Genomic DNA, 14186 nt, shown 5'->3' on the forward strand with positions numbered 1-14186 from the left:
ACAGTAATGCTCCAGTCAATGTAAACCCCAACCCCTCCCACTTTGGGCGATGCGGGACAAATGTGGGGCATTAGACAGGGTTTACCGCCAAACCGTGCCCGTGGAGGGGGGGAATAGCCGTGTTTCGTGTTACGTCATCGACGCTAGCATCGCTAGTACTCTGCTGATAGCAAGCATGGCAGACAGCACAGGGGCTTGTCGACTGAGCGCGAAAGCCCCTTGTCGAGAACGAAGTTCGAGAAGGGAGGACACTCTACCACCAGAGTGACGTCATAGCATTACAATTATTCGAATTTAAACAGTAATCAATCATTTACCTTAGAAAAAACAACACAAAAAACTGAATACAGTTAAGTGCTAATCTATTCAAACCACCATCACGACCAAATTCGGCAAATTAGCGACAAAATACACGTTTTCCCGAGTCTGAATGACTACCGCTGTATGTCAATTGCCGGCCGCAGCCATCTCAAATGCATGCTTGGTCTTGATTGGCTAATAATGTGGGCGTGTCTAAGACCGCTTATTTCAAAATTCCGTGTACTATGGCTGCCAGCACTATGGAGTCGGTGAATTCTGGCAAGTTTCCATTGGTTTCTTGGTGAGCAAACGGTACATTTTTATGTAGAATTGACACCTTTATTCTTGTTATCAATTTAGTTTTGCCCGTGCCTGCTTGGCCTAAAATAAGAAAGTTGTGGCCCTCATTTACTGCGGTCACAATGTTTTCCTCTACAGTTGCCATGTTGTTTAAAATCAACAGTGAGTTAAGGGGTCTTTCACACACCCACTTTATTAACCAATTAGAAACAACCCAACAATGACTGACGTACAGCGGTAGTCATTCAGACTCGGGAAAACGTGTATTTTGTTGCTAATTTGCCGAATTTGATCGTGATGGTGGTTTGAATAGATTAGCACTTAACTGTATTCAGTTTTTGTGTTGTTTTTTCTAAGGTAAATGATTGATTACTGTTTAAATTCGAATAATTGTAAAGCTATGACGTCACTCTGGTGGTAGAGTGTCCTCCCTTCTCGAACTTCGTTCTCGCCAAGGGGCTTTCGCGCTCAGTCGACAAGCCCCTGTGGCAGACAGTGGCGATCGGTGGGAGAAATGTGGGGGTTTGTTTTGAGTGGGGATTTGCCTATCCATCTTGCCCCAGAAGGTGGGGCATTTCGCAAATTTTACAACAATAATTTCCAAATCCCCCACTAAACCCCGAGGTGAGGAGGGTGGGGGTTGACATTGACTGGAGCATAATGCTATGGTGACATTCTTAGAGGACCGTCCATGTTGACGCAGCAATGAGACCAATGCGCAATAAACGATTAAAAATTATGCAATGTTCTGTGAAACACGACTCTCAACTAAGGTCGATAGATTGTCTATTTATTAAATACTCACCACAGTAACCACTGAGACGTAATTATTCGAAATAAAGCCCATTCATCCAAGTATTCTTGAAGGGTCATGTCGCCATCTCACACCGGACGCGGTCGGTGTCACGTGATCAATGTGACGTCACGTTGTTGTCATTACGTAATGCGGTGAGGAATTCCACCATTCTTCTCCCCAAAGATCCTTTCGGCTAGAACACCAAAAGTATATATTCGTAGAAATAGAACTTTGCCTGGAAGATTGGGATTCCCCCACACTCCAAACACTGGCGGCGCCCTCGCTTTCGTTTCCCTCGTTCGAATGTTTGGTGTGTGGGATTTTTCCTGTTGACGCTGCACCTGAGCTGGGACAGCGCTTCCTGTGACGTCACAACGGATTCCCCAGCAGCGTACACAGCATTGTCCGATATTGCGTAAATAACGTGTGTTCATTTCAATCAACCGTTTCAAAAACAAAATAACGGTTTGAAACAATGTGGAGTTTGCAAAAATGTTAGTTGCAATTTTACTGTTTATGGCAAGACTTCTTTTACCTTTTAAAAATTGCTTATCACCTATTTCGAAAACCATCATGCAGTTTTCATCTGAAATCCATACCAACACATCGTGCTACAACATCGCTTTACTTCCGCACTGTAATTATTATGATCACTACCATTCGGAAAACTTCGGGTTCTGCCGGCATTACCATGCGGTATTCTGATTGGTTAATGGAGTTTTTGACCCATCGGGTCAAAACACACATGCCGGTCAATTAATACGTCACAATTATCATGGCGGTCTTTGTTTTTCACCCAAGCGATCGAGTGATCAAAAATAATCGCTCAAATTTTACGTCTATTTCGTATAAAAAAATAAGTAACATTTTTTCATGGCATGACTGAGTATGAGGAATTATTGGTATAACCGGTGTATAACATCGCGAAGTAAGTTAAGTCACGTCGTAACTTTGATGATCGTTTGGAAGTTTTATTTGTTCGTTCATTACTGTAAATGTAAACGTTGTAGAAGCTGACGGTACGAATAATGAACAATGTTTTGAAGGAGAATGTTTTTGTAGTAAATAAGATCATGGAAGTCGAGAACATATTCCTGGCTGAAACGTTTCAATCGCGTTTCATTTAGCCTTTTACAATTTATTTGTTTGTTTGTTCTTAATAGTCTGCAGCATTTCCATTTCGATTTGACAATTTTTGACTCCCATGTGCCAAGCACATAATGGGAGTATTTGCAGTTAGTGTGTCTGTCTGTGTGTGTGTGTGTGTGTGTATGTGTGTCCGTCTGTTCCACTGATATCTCAAGAACCATACATCAGTTTTTGATGAAACTTGGTGCATAGTTGCCTTGGACCAATGCGCAGATTTGATTAGGTTTTGGTAAAAATCCCATGCATATTAATTACCTAATTTGCATGATAATTAGCTGATTTTTGGCTGTTTCATGACTGTTCCACTGATATCTAAAGAACCACTCATTGGATTTTGATGAAACTTGGCACACAGATGCTCCAAACTAATGCGCAGATTTGATTAGTTTTGGGTAACAATCTGTGCAATATTAATTACCTAATTTGCATAATGATTAATCAATTTTCGGCTTTTCCACTGATATCTCAAGTACTAATCATCACATTTCAATAAAACTTGGTACATAGATGTCATAGGACACTGCACAAACCTGAAAGTTTTTAGGGTAATATCAGTAAATATTAATTACCTAATTAGCATAATTAATTAATTTTCAGCTTTTGATATTTCAAGTATTAATTGCCACATTTCAATGAAACTTGGTACATACATGTAGATGTCATAGGACACTGCACAGACCTGATAGTTTTTAGGGTAATATGAGTACATATTAATTACCTAATTTGCATAATTAATTAATTTTCAGCTTTTGATATTTCAAGTACTAATCATCACATTTCAATGACACTTGGTACATAGATGTCATAGGACACTGCACAGACCTGATAGTTTTTAGGGTAATACGAGTACATATTAATTACCTAATTAGCATAATTAATTATATTTCAGCTTTTGATATTTCAAGTAGTAATCATCACATTTCAATAAAATTTGGTACATAGATGTCATAGGTCATTGCACAGACCTGATAGTTTTTTGGGTAATATCAGTAGATATTAATTACCTAATTAGCATAATTAATTAATTTTCAGCTTTTGATATTTCAAGTAGTAATCATCACATTTCAATGAAACTTGGTACATAGATGTCATAGGACACTGCACAGACCTGATAGTTTTTAGGGTAATATGAGTACATATTAATTACCTAATTTGCATAATTAATTAATTTTCAGCTTTTAATATTTCAAGTAGTAATCATCACATTTCAATGACACTTGGTACATAGATGTCATAGGACACTGCACAGACCTGATAGTTTTTAAGGTAATACGAGTACATATTAATTACCTAATTTGCATAATTAATTAATTTTCAGCTTTTGATATTTCAAGTAGTAATCATCACATTTCAATGACACTTGGTACATAGATGTCATAGGACACTGCACAGACCTGATAGTTTTTAAGGTAATACGAGTACATATTAATTACCTAATTTGCATAATTAATTAATTTTCAGCTTCTGATATTTCAAGTAGTAATCATTACATTTCAATGAAATTTGGTACATAGACATCATAGGACACTGCACAGACCTGATAGTTTTAGGCTAATATCAGTATATATTAATTAGCTAATTTGCATAATTAATTAATTTTCAGCTTTTGATATTTCAAGTAGTAATCATCACATTTCAATGACACTTGGTACATAGATGTCATAGGACACTGCACAAACCTGATAGTTTTTAGGGTAATACGAGTACATATTAATTATCTAATTTGCATAATTAATTAATTTTCAGCTTTTGATATATCAAGTAGTAATCATCATATTTCAATGAGACTTGCTACATAGATCTTCTTGAATTATGCAGAGACCTAATTAGTTTTAATTGGATATTAATTACCTAATTTGCATAATGTTCCACTGATATATAAAGAACCACAAATTGGATTTTAATGAAACTTTTAAAGAGATCTATGCAGAAACCCAATTAGTTTTTGGTAAATATTTATGCTTATTAATCTCCTAATTAACATAATTAATTAACACTGATATCTCAATTACTGATCATCACATTTGAATAAAATTTGGTACATAAATGCTCTAGGACAATAGACAGGCCTGATTAATTTTGGGTTAAAATTTGTTCATATTAATTCTCTAATTAGCATAATAATTCATAATTTTTTTGTTCTGTTCTGTTCATATTAGTTACCTGATGTACATAATTAGTTTTCAGCTTTTCTATCAATATCTCATGTACAAGTAATTTTGAATTAATTTTTAATGTGTCTTCAATACTCTCAGCACACGGGAGTTCTTTCTAAGCTTTCTTTGATTTATCATTAAAGCCAGGGAGTCGTCACCTCCTCATGCGTCAGATAGCCATAGCGTGTCATTGTTTACAAACAAGCGTCTACCCATGAGCCTTTGCGTTTTTAGCGTGTGTTGTTATCATTGCTTGCGACTCAATTCTTGCGTGTGCGCAGGTGATGACCCTCTCGGTTTATGAATTTCAGGTTTGCGTTGTGATAACTTTAACTTGGTTATATATTATCAAGCAATGTACAATTGTGGTGCAGTTTAATGCTAGTGCATCTTCACCAGCCAAGGTTCATTTATTCGGCCATTGCCACATGGAGAGCATGTTTTCATTTACCAAACCTAACCGCACGATTCGGATGATGATGCTAGTGTGTCCGCTATATACATCCAAAACTCGTCTCATTCGCACATGTTAACGTGTGTCCTCATGGTAATGCTACGTCACTACTATATTTTCCCAATATTACAAAAAAAAACAATATTTATAAAAAGAAAATACAACTCGTTGGATAAAAGTACCAAAAACAAATTACAGTAACATCATAAAAAAAAATCCAGTTCAAAACAAAGTGAAAGAAACACATTTTGCATAGTAAATCTACCTACTCCCTCCTCTTCATTCTCAATGTTTCTGATGGGCAACTTCTGACTCCAAAAAGTAATATGAAAGAAGAATGTGCACGGTTTTACATGGAATAATTTTATTTTCAGAGTGAGAAGACAAATATGGAAAAAACAGAAATGAAAGTCTTGGAATTGGATGGAAAATACCAGGATTCGGTGAAGCGATTTGCAGATGCTGAGAAGGAATTGAATGAACTGAAAAAGAAAATTAAGGAGGCTAAGAGACAAAATGAAGCACAGGAGGTAAGACACAAGTATTCAACCGGGTTGGGGTTCTTATAGTGCATTCTCTATAGGACTGATTTTGTTAGGACATTGGTCAAAATGGAATCCTCAAAGTCAAGTTGGGTTACCTCGGTGACTGCTGAAGGGAGAAGTACTGTAAAATACTTTATTTTCGCTTGGAATTTTTTTGCAATTTTCAGCGAAAGTAAATTCCAGTGAATATACATCTTTTCCTTTATTTTACATTCAGCTCATCAAAAATCAGTGAAAATAAATTCCATACAAAACACCCAAAAAGTCTTTTCAGCGAAAAATAATTCCAGCTAAAATAAAGTATTATCCAGTATTCAAGACAAATTCAAGATTCTATGTGGCTGTGACCTCTGAAATCACAAACTGAACTGTTGTAGCACCTGATTTCTTATTTTGAGGCTTTCTTTGTTTATGAAGTGAATTTCATTTTATCAAATTTCATTTTATCAAATTTCATTTTCAAAACCTTTAGTAAGATCACCTGTTGCATCATGGAAATTAGCATAATTAGCTGCATCGCACACCACTCTGGACCCAGAGGACACACCACTCTGGACCCAGAGGACACACCACTCTGGACCCAGAGGACACACCACTCTGGACCCAGAGGACACACCACTCTGCACCCGGAGGACACACCACTCTGGACCCGGAGGACACACCACTCTGGACTCAGAGGACACACCACTCTGGACCCAGAGGACACACCACTCTGGACCCAGAGGACACACCACTCTGGACCCAGAGGACATACCACTCTGGACCCAGAGGACACACCACTCTGGACCCAGAGGACACACCACTCTGGACCCAGAGGACACACCACTCTGGACCCAGAGGACACACCACTCTGCACCCGGAGGACACACCACTCTGCACCCAGAGGACACACCACTCTGGACCCAGAGGACACACCACTCTGGACCCAGAGGACACACCACTCTGGACCCATAGGACACACCACTCTGGACCCAGAGGACACACCACTCTGGACCCAGAGGACACACCACTCTGCATCCAGAGGACACACAACTCTGCACCCTTAGGACACACCACTCTGGACCCAGAGGACACACCACTCTGGACCCAGAGGACACACCACTCTGGACCCATAGGACACACCACTCTGGACCCAGAGGACACACCACTCTGGACCCAGAGGACACACCACTCTGCACCCAGAGGACACACCACTCTGGACCCAGAGGACACACCACTCTGGACCCAGAGGACACACCACTCTGGACCCATAGGACACACCACTCTGCACCCATAGGACACACCACTCTGGACCCAGAGGACACACCACTCTGGACCCAGAGGACACACCACTCTGGACCCAGAGGACACACCACTCTGGACCCAGAGGACACACCACTCTGCACCCATAGGACACACCACTCTGGACCCATAGGACACACCACTCTGGACTCATAGGACACACCACTCTGCACCCAGAGGACACACCACTCTGCACCCAGAGGACACACAACTCTGCGCCCAGAGGACACACCACTCTGCACCCATAGGACACACCACTCTGCACCCATAGGACACACCACTCTGCACCCAGAGGACACACAACTCTGCACCCATAGGACACACCACTCTGCACCCAGAGGACACACCACTCTGGACCCAGAAGACACACCACTCTGCACCCAGAGGACACACCACTCTGGACCCAGAGGACACACCACTCTGGACCCAGAGGACACACCACTCTGGACCCAGAAGACACACCACTCTGGATCCAGAGGACACACCACTCTGGACCCATAGGACACACCACTCTGCACCCAGAGGACACACCACTCTGCACCCAGAGGACACACAACTCTGCACCCATAGGACACACCACTCTGGACCCAGAGGACACACCACTCTGGACCCAGAGGACACACCACTCTGGACCCAGAGGACACACCACTCTGGACCCAGAGGACACACCACTCTGGACCCAGAGGACACACCACTCTGGACCCAGAGGACACACCACTCTGGACCCAGAGGACACACCACTCTGGACCCAGAGGACACACCACTCTGCACCCATAGGACACACCACTCTGGACCCAGAGGACACACCACTCTGGACCCAGAGGACACACCACTCTGGACCCAGAGGACACACCACTCTGCACCCAGAGGACACACAACTCTGCACCCATAGGACACACCACTCTGGACCCAGAGGACACACCACTCTGGACCCAGAGGACACATCACTCTGGACCCAGAGGCCACACCACTCTGCACCCATAGGACACACCACTCTGCACCCAGAGGACACACCACTCTGGACCCAGAGGACACACCACTCTGGACCCAGAGGACACACAACTCTGCACCCATAGGACACACCACTCTGCACCCATAGGACACACCACTCTGGACCCAGAGGACACACAACTCTGCACCCATAGGACACACCACTCTGGACCCAGAGGACACACCACTCTGCACCCAGAGGACACACCACTCTGCACCCAGAGGACACACAACTCTGCACCCATAGGACACACCACTCTGCACCCAGAGGACACACCACTCTGGACCCAGAGGACACACCACTCTGCACCCAGAGGACACACCACTCTGGACCCAGAGGACACACCACTCTGGACCCAGAGGACACACCACTCTGGACCCAGAGGACACACCACTCTGGATCCAGAGGACACACCACTCTGGACCCATAGGACACACCACTCTGCACCCAGAGGACACACCACTCTGCACCCAGAGGACACACAACTCTGCACCCATAGGACACACCACTCTGGACCCAGAGGACACACCACTCTGGACCCAGAGGACACACCACTCTGGACCCAGAGGACACACCACTCTGGACCCAGAGGACACACCACTCTGGACCCAGAGGACACACCACTCTGGACCCAGAGGACACACCACTCTGGACCCAGAGGACACACCACTCTGGACCCAGAGGACACACCACTCTGGACCCAGAGGACACACCACTCTGGACCCAGAGGACACACCACTCTGCACCCAGAGGACACACCACTCTGGACCCAGAGGACACACCACTCTGCACCCAGAGGACACACCACTCTGGACCCAGAGGACACACCACTCTGGACCCAGAGGACACACCACTCTGCACCCAGAGGACACACCACTCTGGACCCAGAGGACACACCACTCTGGACCCAGAGGACACACCACTCTGGACCCAGAGGACACACCACTCTGGACCCAGAGGACACACCACTCTGGACCCAGAGGACACACCACTCTGCACCCATAGGACACACCACTCTGCACCCAGAGGACACACCACTCTGGACCCAGAGGACACACCACTCTTGACCCAAAGGACACACCACTCTGGACCCAGAGGACACACCACTCTGGACCCAGAGGACACACCACTCTGGACCCAGAGGACACACCACTCTGCACCCATAGGACACACCACTCTGCACCCAGAGGACACACCACTCTGCACCCAGAGGACACACCACTCTGGACCCAGAGGACACACCACTCTTGACCCAAAGGACACACCACTCTGGACCCAGAGGACTCACCACTCTGGACCCAGAGGACACACCACTCTGGACTCAGAGGACACACCACTCTGGACTCAGAGGACACACCACTCTGGACCCAGAGGACACACCACTCTGGACCCAGAGGACATATACCACTCTGGACCCAGAGGACACACCACTCTGGACCCAGAGGACATATACCACTCTGGACCCAGAGGACACACCACTCTGGACTCAGAGGACACACCACTCTGGACTCAGAGGACACACCACTCTGGACCCAGAGGACACACCACTCTGGACCCAGAGGACATATACCACTCTGGACCCAGAGGACACACCACTCTGGACCCATAGGACATATACCACTCTGCACCCAGAGGACACACCACTCTGCACCCAGAGGACACACCACTCTGCACCCAGAGGACACACCACTCTGGACTCAGAGGACACACCACTCTGGACCCAGAGGACACACCACTCTGCACCCAGAGGACACACCACTCTGCACCCAGAGGACACACCGCTCTGGACCCAGAGGACACACCACTCTGGACCCAGAGGACACACCACTCTGGACCCAGAGGACACACCACTCTGGACCCAGAGGACACACCACTCTGCACCCAGAGGACACACCACTCTGGACCCAGAGGACACACCACTCTGCACCCAGAGGACACACCACTCTGGACCCAGAGGACACACCACTCTGGACCCAGAGGACACACCACTCTGGACCCAAAGGACACACCACTCTGGACCCAGAGGACACACCACTCTGGACCCAGAGGACACACCACTCTGGACCCAGAGGACACACCACTCTGCACCCATAGGACACACCACTCTGCACCCAGAGGACACACCACTCTGCACCCAGAGGACACACCACTCTGGACCCAGAGGACACACCACTCTGGACCCAGAGGACACACCACTCTTGACCCAAAGGACACACCACTCTGGACCCAGAGGACACACCACTCTGGACTCAGAGGACACACCACTCTGGACTCAGAGGACACACCACTCTGGACCCAGAGGACACACCACTCTGGACCCAGAGGACATACCACTCTGGACCCAGAGGACATATACCACTCTGGACCCAGAGGACACACCACTCTGGACCCAGAGGACATACCACTCTGGACCCAGAGGACATATACCACTCTGGACCCAGAGGACACACCACTCTGGACCCAGAGGACATATACCACTCTGGACCCAGAGGACACACCAATCTGGACCCAGAGGACACACCAATCTGGACCAAAAAGCAATATACATCTTGGGCTTCTCTATTTAAGCCTAAGCTCACACCAAATTTGCTTTCTGGATTAAAATTACAATGGATAACAAAAGATAGATTAACATAGTAAACAACATAAACAATAGTGTCCCATAATTCATTGGTACAATCCGTGGGTTTTCCAGGTTCCCCTTGAAATATCACCAGACAGCAATGTGTGGCATTAGTTAATGACATCATCTATATGGAAGGGTTAATACTATGTGACTCCAACCGATCCTCATATACAGCACCTAATCACCTAGCTTCACGTCACAGCATGTCTCCCCCTCGGCCACCTGACATGTATGTTTAATAACCAAACTTATTATGTACAGAGAGCATAAAGCCCGTTCAAGCTGATCCACACCACACAGCTAAGTCATAAGGGCAATGACCCCTCAGATCTGACTGGTGAGACTGAATGGTGCAGCTTAATTATTTTGTTGTTAATTAATACATTTTTGTTAATTTCTTGTATTTCATCAGGAAGAGACAATGCTTCTGAGAGAAGAATTGAAGAGAGAAATTAAAGAAAAACAAGACAAAGATGAAGCATATGTGAGTCTGCTAAAACAGGTTGAGAATTCTAACATGTCACTGAGAATGCCAGAAAGCATCAATAACAACAACGCCCCAGCAGCCAATCCTTTTGAAAACATGTTTATAAACCCGTATGTTGACGAAGCAAGAGAGTTAGGTAGACAACACGAAGTAGTAACTAGGGGAATCCACTACAATATGCACAGTCCCCGATCGATCCCACCACCAATCCCACCACCGCGTCCACGCCCTGGTTACGTGATGCCAATGGTGCCACCAACAACACCAGACCTGCTACCAGAGTGCTTTGGAGCTGCAGCGACATCCGCTCCCTTACCGCCACCAATGCGTCCGACTGTATTACCACAAGCCAAACTAGCTGCTGTCAAGAACGAAACACGTACCACTGCTGATGCAGCTGATCAGAGTGACAGTGATGTGTATGATGAACCCGACGCTGTGACTCCACAAGAAACGGTCACAATACAAGTTGACGGGCACGTTCCTGAAGAAAGGTACAAATTTCTAACTCATCAGTAAGATGCATTAGTAATCCTTAGAGATTTAAATCTTACTTGTAACTTACTTCGTAAATAAGAAAAGTGGTTATTAAACTTTTACATATTACTGCCATAGACCCAAACACAAAAGTGGTGGAGTCAAAAAATTGGTAAATCTGAAACAGTTCTAAACTTCTAATTTTATAAAAAAGTATTTCTGACCTCTCTTATTTTGTTTGGCTTCAGTTTATTATGAGGATATCCGAGAATTCACAGTCAATTTCTCCCAATTTATATTCATCCAAACACATTCGTCCCAATTTATTTTCATCCTAATTCTCATTCGTTTTAAAAAGGTTTCGTCCCATTGCCCTTGTACAGCCTTAACATGTGCAGGGGGTTGTCGATTTCTACGTTAGCGTGCAATGAGTTGTCAATTTCAACGTACATGTACATGTGTGCTTTTACCATGTTTACCATTGTTTGGCACATTAATTATACTATAATCATGAAATTATATTGACAGGTTTCTATTTTTGTCATGCTCTGTAGTGCTTCTGCAGCCAAGAAAAACATTGAAAAGTGTTCACATGTAACGTCCAAACCTTGAACATGGCAATGTTGGTGACATAGCTTACCACGTTTAGGGGAAAATTTGGCTTTTGAACATTTGAACGAGTGTTGATAAGTTTCGGCAAATTTTATTGTTGTTAGTGCTATTTGTATAATATTGTGAAGTTTCAAATTTCAAAAAAATCAGATGAACTTGAGAAATCTAGTTGCCACCAAGATGTCTTGAAAACCTGACTGATCCATTAATTATTGTCTTTATTATCTTTTAGAGATGACGTTGCTACTGAAGTGAAGTGAAGAAAATTTAAATTTAATTTTTTTTAAATTTAAATTTTCTTCACTTTGGAAACGTTTCCAACTCGTATATAATTTGCTGACTCGTGAAAAAAAATTTCGTTTTCGCAGCTTACTCTAGATTTTTGCTTTTGACATGCAACTTATTTTCTCTTCTCGATTTTTTTTTTTTCGTGCAGACTTTAAAAAAATGTGATTTCTAGTGAAATGTTCACCTCAACATAAATTATTTCTTTTGCTATTCTCCTTCACAGTCTGTTATCACTAAGCTAGGTAGTCACCATGCTTTTGCGGTTCTCCTTCTGTCTTTTATCACTAAGCTAGGTAGTCGCCATGGAGCGCCCCCACTAGTTTGACCAGGGAGAGTGTGCCAATTGTTATTTTCCACTAAATTTATCTCATTATTGATAGGACAACCAATGGAATTGAATTGTAATTCAAAACATGTCTGAATTCTATTATATCTTTATTTGAATTTGCTTTTATTCATGACTTAACATTTGCGAATCAGTTAATCATTTCAACATCCAGAAAAATTATTATAATCAATTTTAATCAATTTTGTGCCTATATCAAGAAAATATAGCAACTGAATTTATGGTTTTTTGTTTTGCTTTTAATTCAGCATTGAACTAAATTCATATTTTCTTTCTTTTGGTGGCCATATACAGTTATAAACCTACAATAAATGTCAAAAATTATGAAAAAGTAATATTCAGTCAATGTTTATCTTCAGCTTTTGCATGTTCCAATATCTATTTTCAATTTATCACTTTTTTGAAAATGGTGAAACATTAGTTACAGTTTTTCAGAAGTAAAAATTAAAATTTGATAAGGCTCTTTAAACCATTTAATCAAAGGAATGGATTACGAATATATTATCCACAGTTTCCTCCTGTTATGGGTCTTCTAAAAATTGTTACAAATTAAAATGATTTGGTTTTTACAAAATTTACAAATAGTAAAACTAACCACATATATGAAGAAATCAACTTTATTAATCAAAACTTTTTGTTTTTATTGGTTTATTCTTTAGTTGTTTTGCTTATGTCATATTACTTCATATTTACATATTTTATTAATTTTGCCAATATTGACTGTTAAGTGTTATATTTGAGTGAATAGAGTTTGGTTTGATTATAGTTTAACATTTAGCAAGCTTGGCTTGAACTAACTTAGATTGCTGTGCAGAGTAATCGTCTAAATTTATCCTATATTAATAACATTGGTAAATACTACTAAGAATAAGTTGACAATTATACCTGCTTTAAGACTGCTTTAAGTTTTTATGCAAAGGCAATGTCAGCTTGGATGTTAATTAATTTACGCATAAATTGTAATGTACTGACCTTTAATATCAGGCTTATCCCCTAATCGTTTGATAATGCCTCATGGTGTGGTAGTGCTGTATTCTCGAACAGAGAAGCATCAAATGCTACATAATATGTATAATAATTTACATAGTGTTTATGATATTCAATAACCTGCAAAATATCAGGTTTCAGATATTGACAACTGTCAACAAATGTCACTAGTGGTAATATGTATAATTTATATGCATAACAATATTTTTCAAAAACTTTCGTTGTATTCTCGGGAGCGAACATCCGGGCATTTTCACCGTCTGGCAACCATCTTGAGAGGCCGAAAAACTCAGAAAACTGGATTTGAGATAACCCCTACGTGTGCAACATATATCTATAAATTTTGTTGTTCGCGTTTAAATTGAACTTCAGTTTGTGTTGTTTTTACCGG

At 42.7% G+C, this 14186-nt stretch overlaps 1 protein-coding gene and 1 pseudogene across 2 annotated transcripts in view; one reads left to right on the forward strand and one right to left on the reverse strand.

Moving 5' to 3' along the window:
• LOC144342288 (ubiquitin-conjugating enzyme E2 Z-like) overlaps positions 1-1603 on the reverse strand; it is a 20470-nt pseudogene extending 18867 nt beyond the window's left edge. Inside the window, exon 1 of the transcript XR_014927985.1 lies at positions 1406-1603. The product of XR_014927985.1 is annotated as a ubiquitin-conjugating enzyme E2 Z-like (transcript). The remainder of the gene's footprint in view (positions 1-1405) is intronic.
• LOC144357783 (uncharacterized) lies at positions 545-12434 on the forward strand. The gene is made up of 4 exons (XM_085494698.1): positions 545-601; positions 5530-5685; positions 11011-11579; positions 12407-12434. The coding sequence occupies exons 2-4, from the start codon at positions 5545-5547 to the stop codon at positions 12432-12434; spliced, it is 738 nt and encodes a 245-aa protein (XP_085350824.1). The 5' UTR covers positions 545-601; positions 5530-5544.
• Positions 12435-14186: the final 1752 nt, after the last annotated feature.

The sequence above is a fragment of the Saccoglossus kowalevskii genome, chromosome 20, assembly GCF_978046115.1.
Source record: "Saccoglossus kowalevskii chromosome 20, keSacKowa6.1, whole genome shotgun sequence".
In the NCBI taxonomy this organism is placed as follows: domain Eukaryota; kingdom Metazoa; phylum Hemichordata; class Enteropneusta; family Harrimaniidae; genus Saccoglossus; species Saccoglossus kowalevskii.

Excerpts from the sequence above, each read along its gene's own strand:
- LOC144357783 (XM_085494698.1), top strand. The coding sequence starts at position 5,545 with ATGGAAAAAACAGAAATGAAAGTCTTGGAATTGGATGGAAAATACCAG. Across the intron at positions 5,686-11,010 it reads GACAAAATGAAGCACAGGAG|GAAGAGACAATGCTTCTGAG; the intron begins GTAAGACACAAG and ends GTATTTCATCAG. Across the intron at positions 11,580-12,406 it reads GGGCACGTTCCTGAAGAAAG|AGATGACGTTGCTACTGAAG; the intron begins GTACAAATTTCT and ends ATTATCTTTTAG.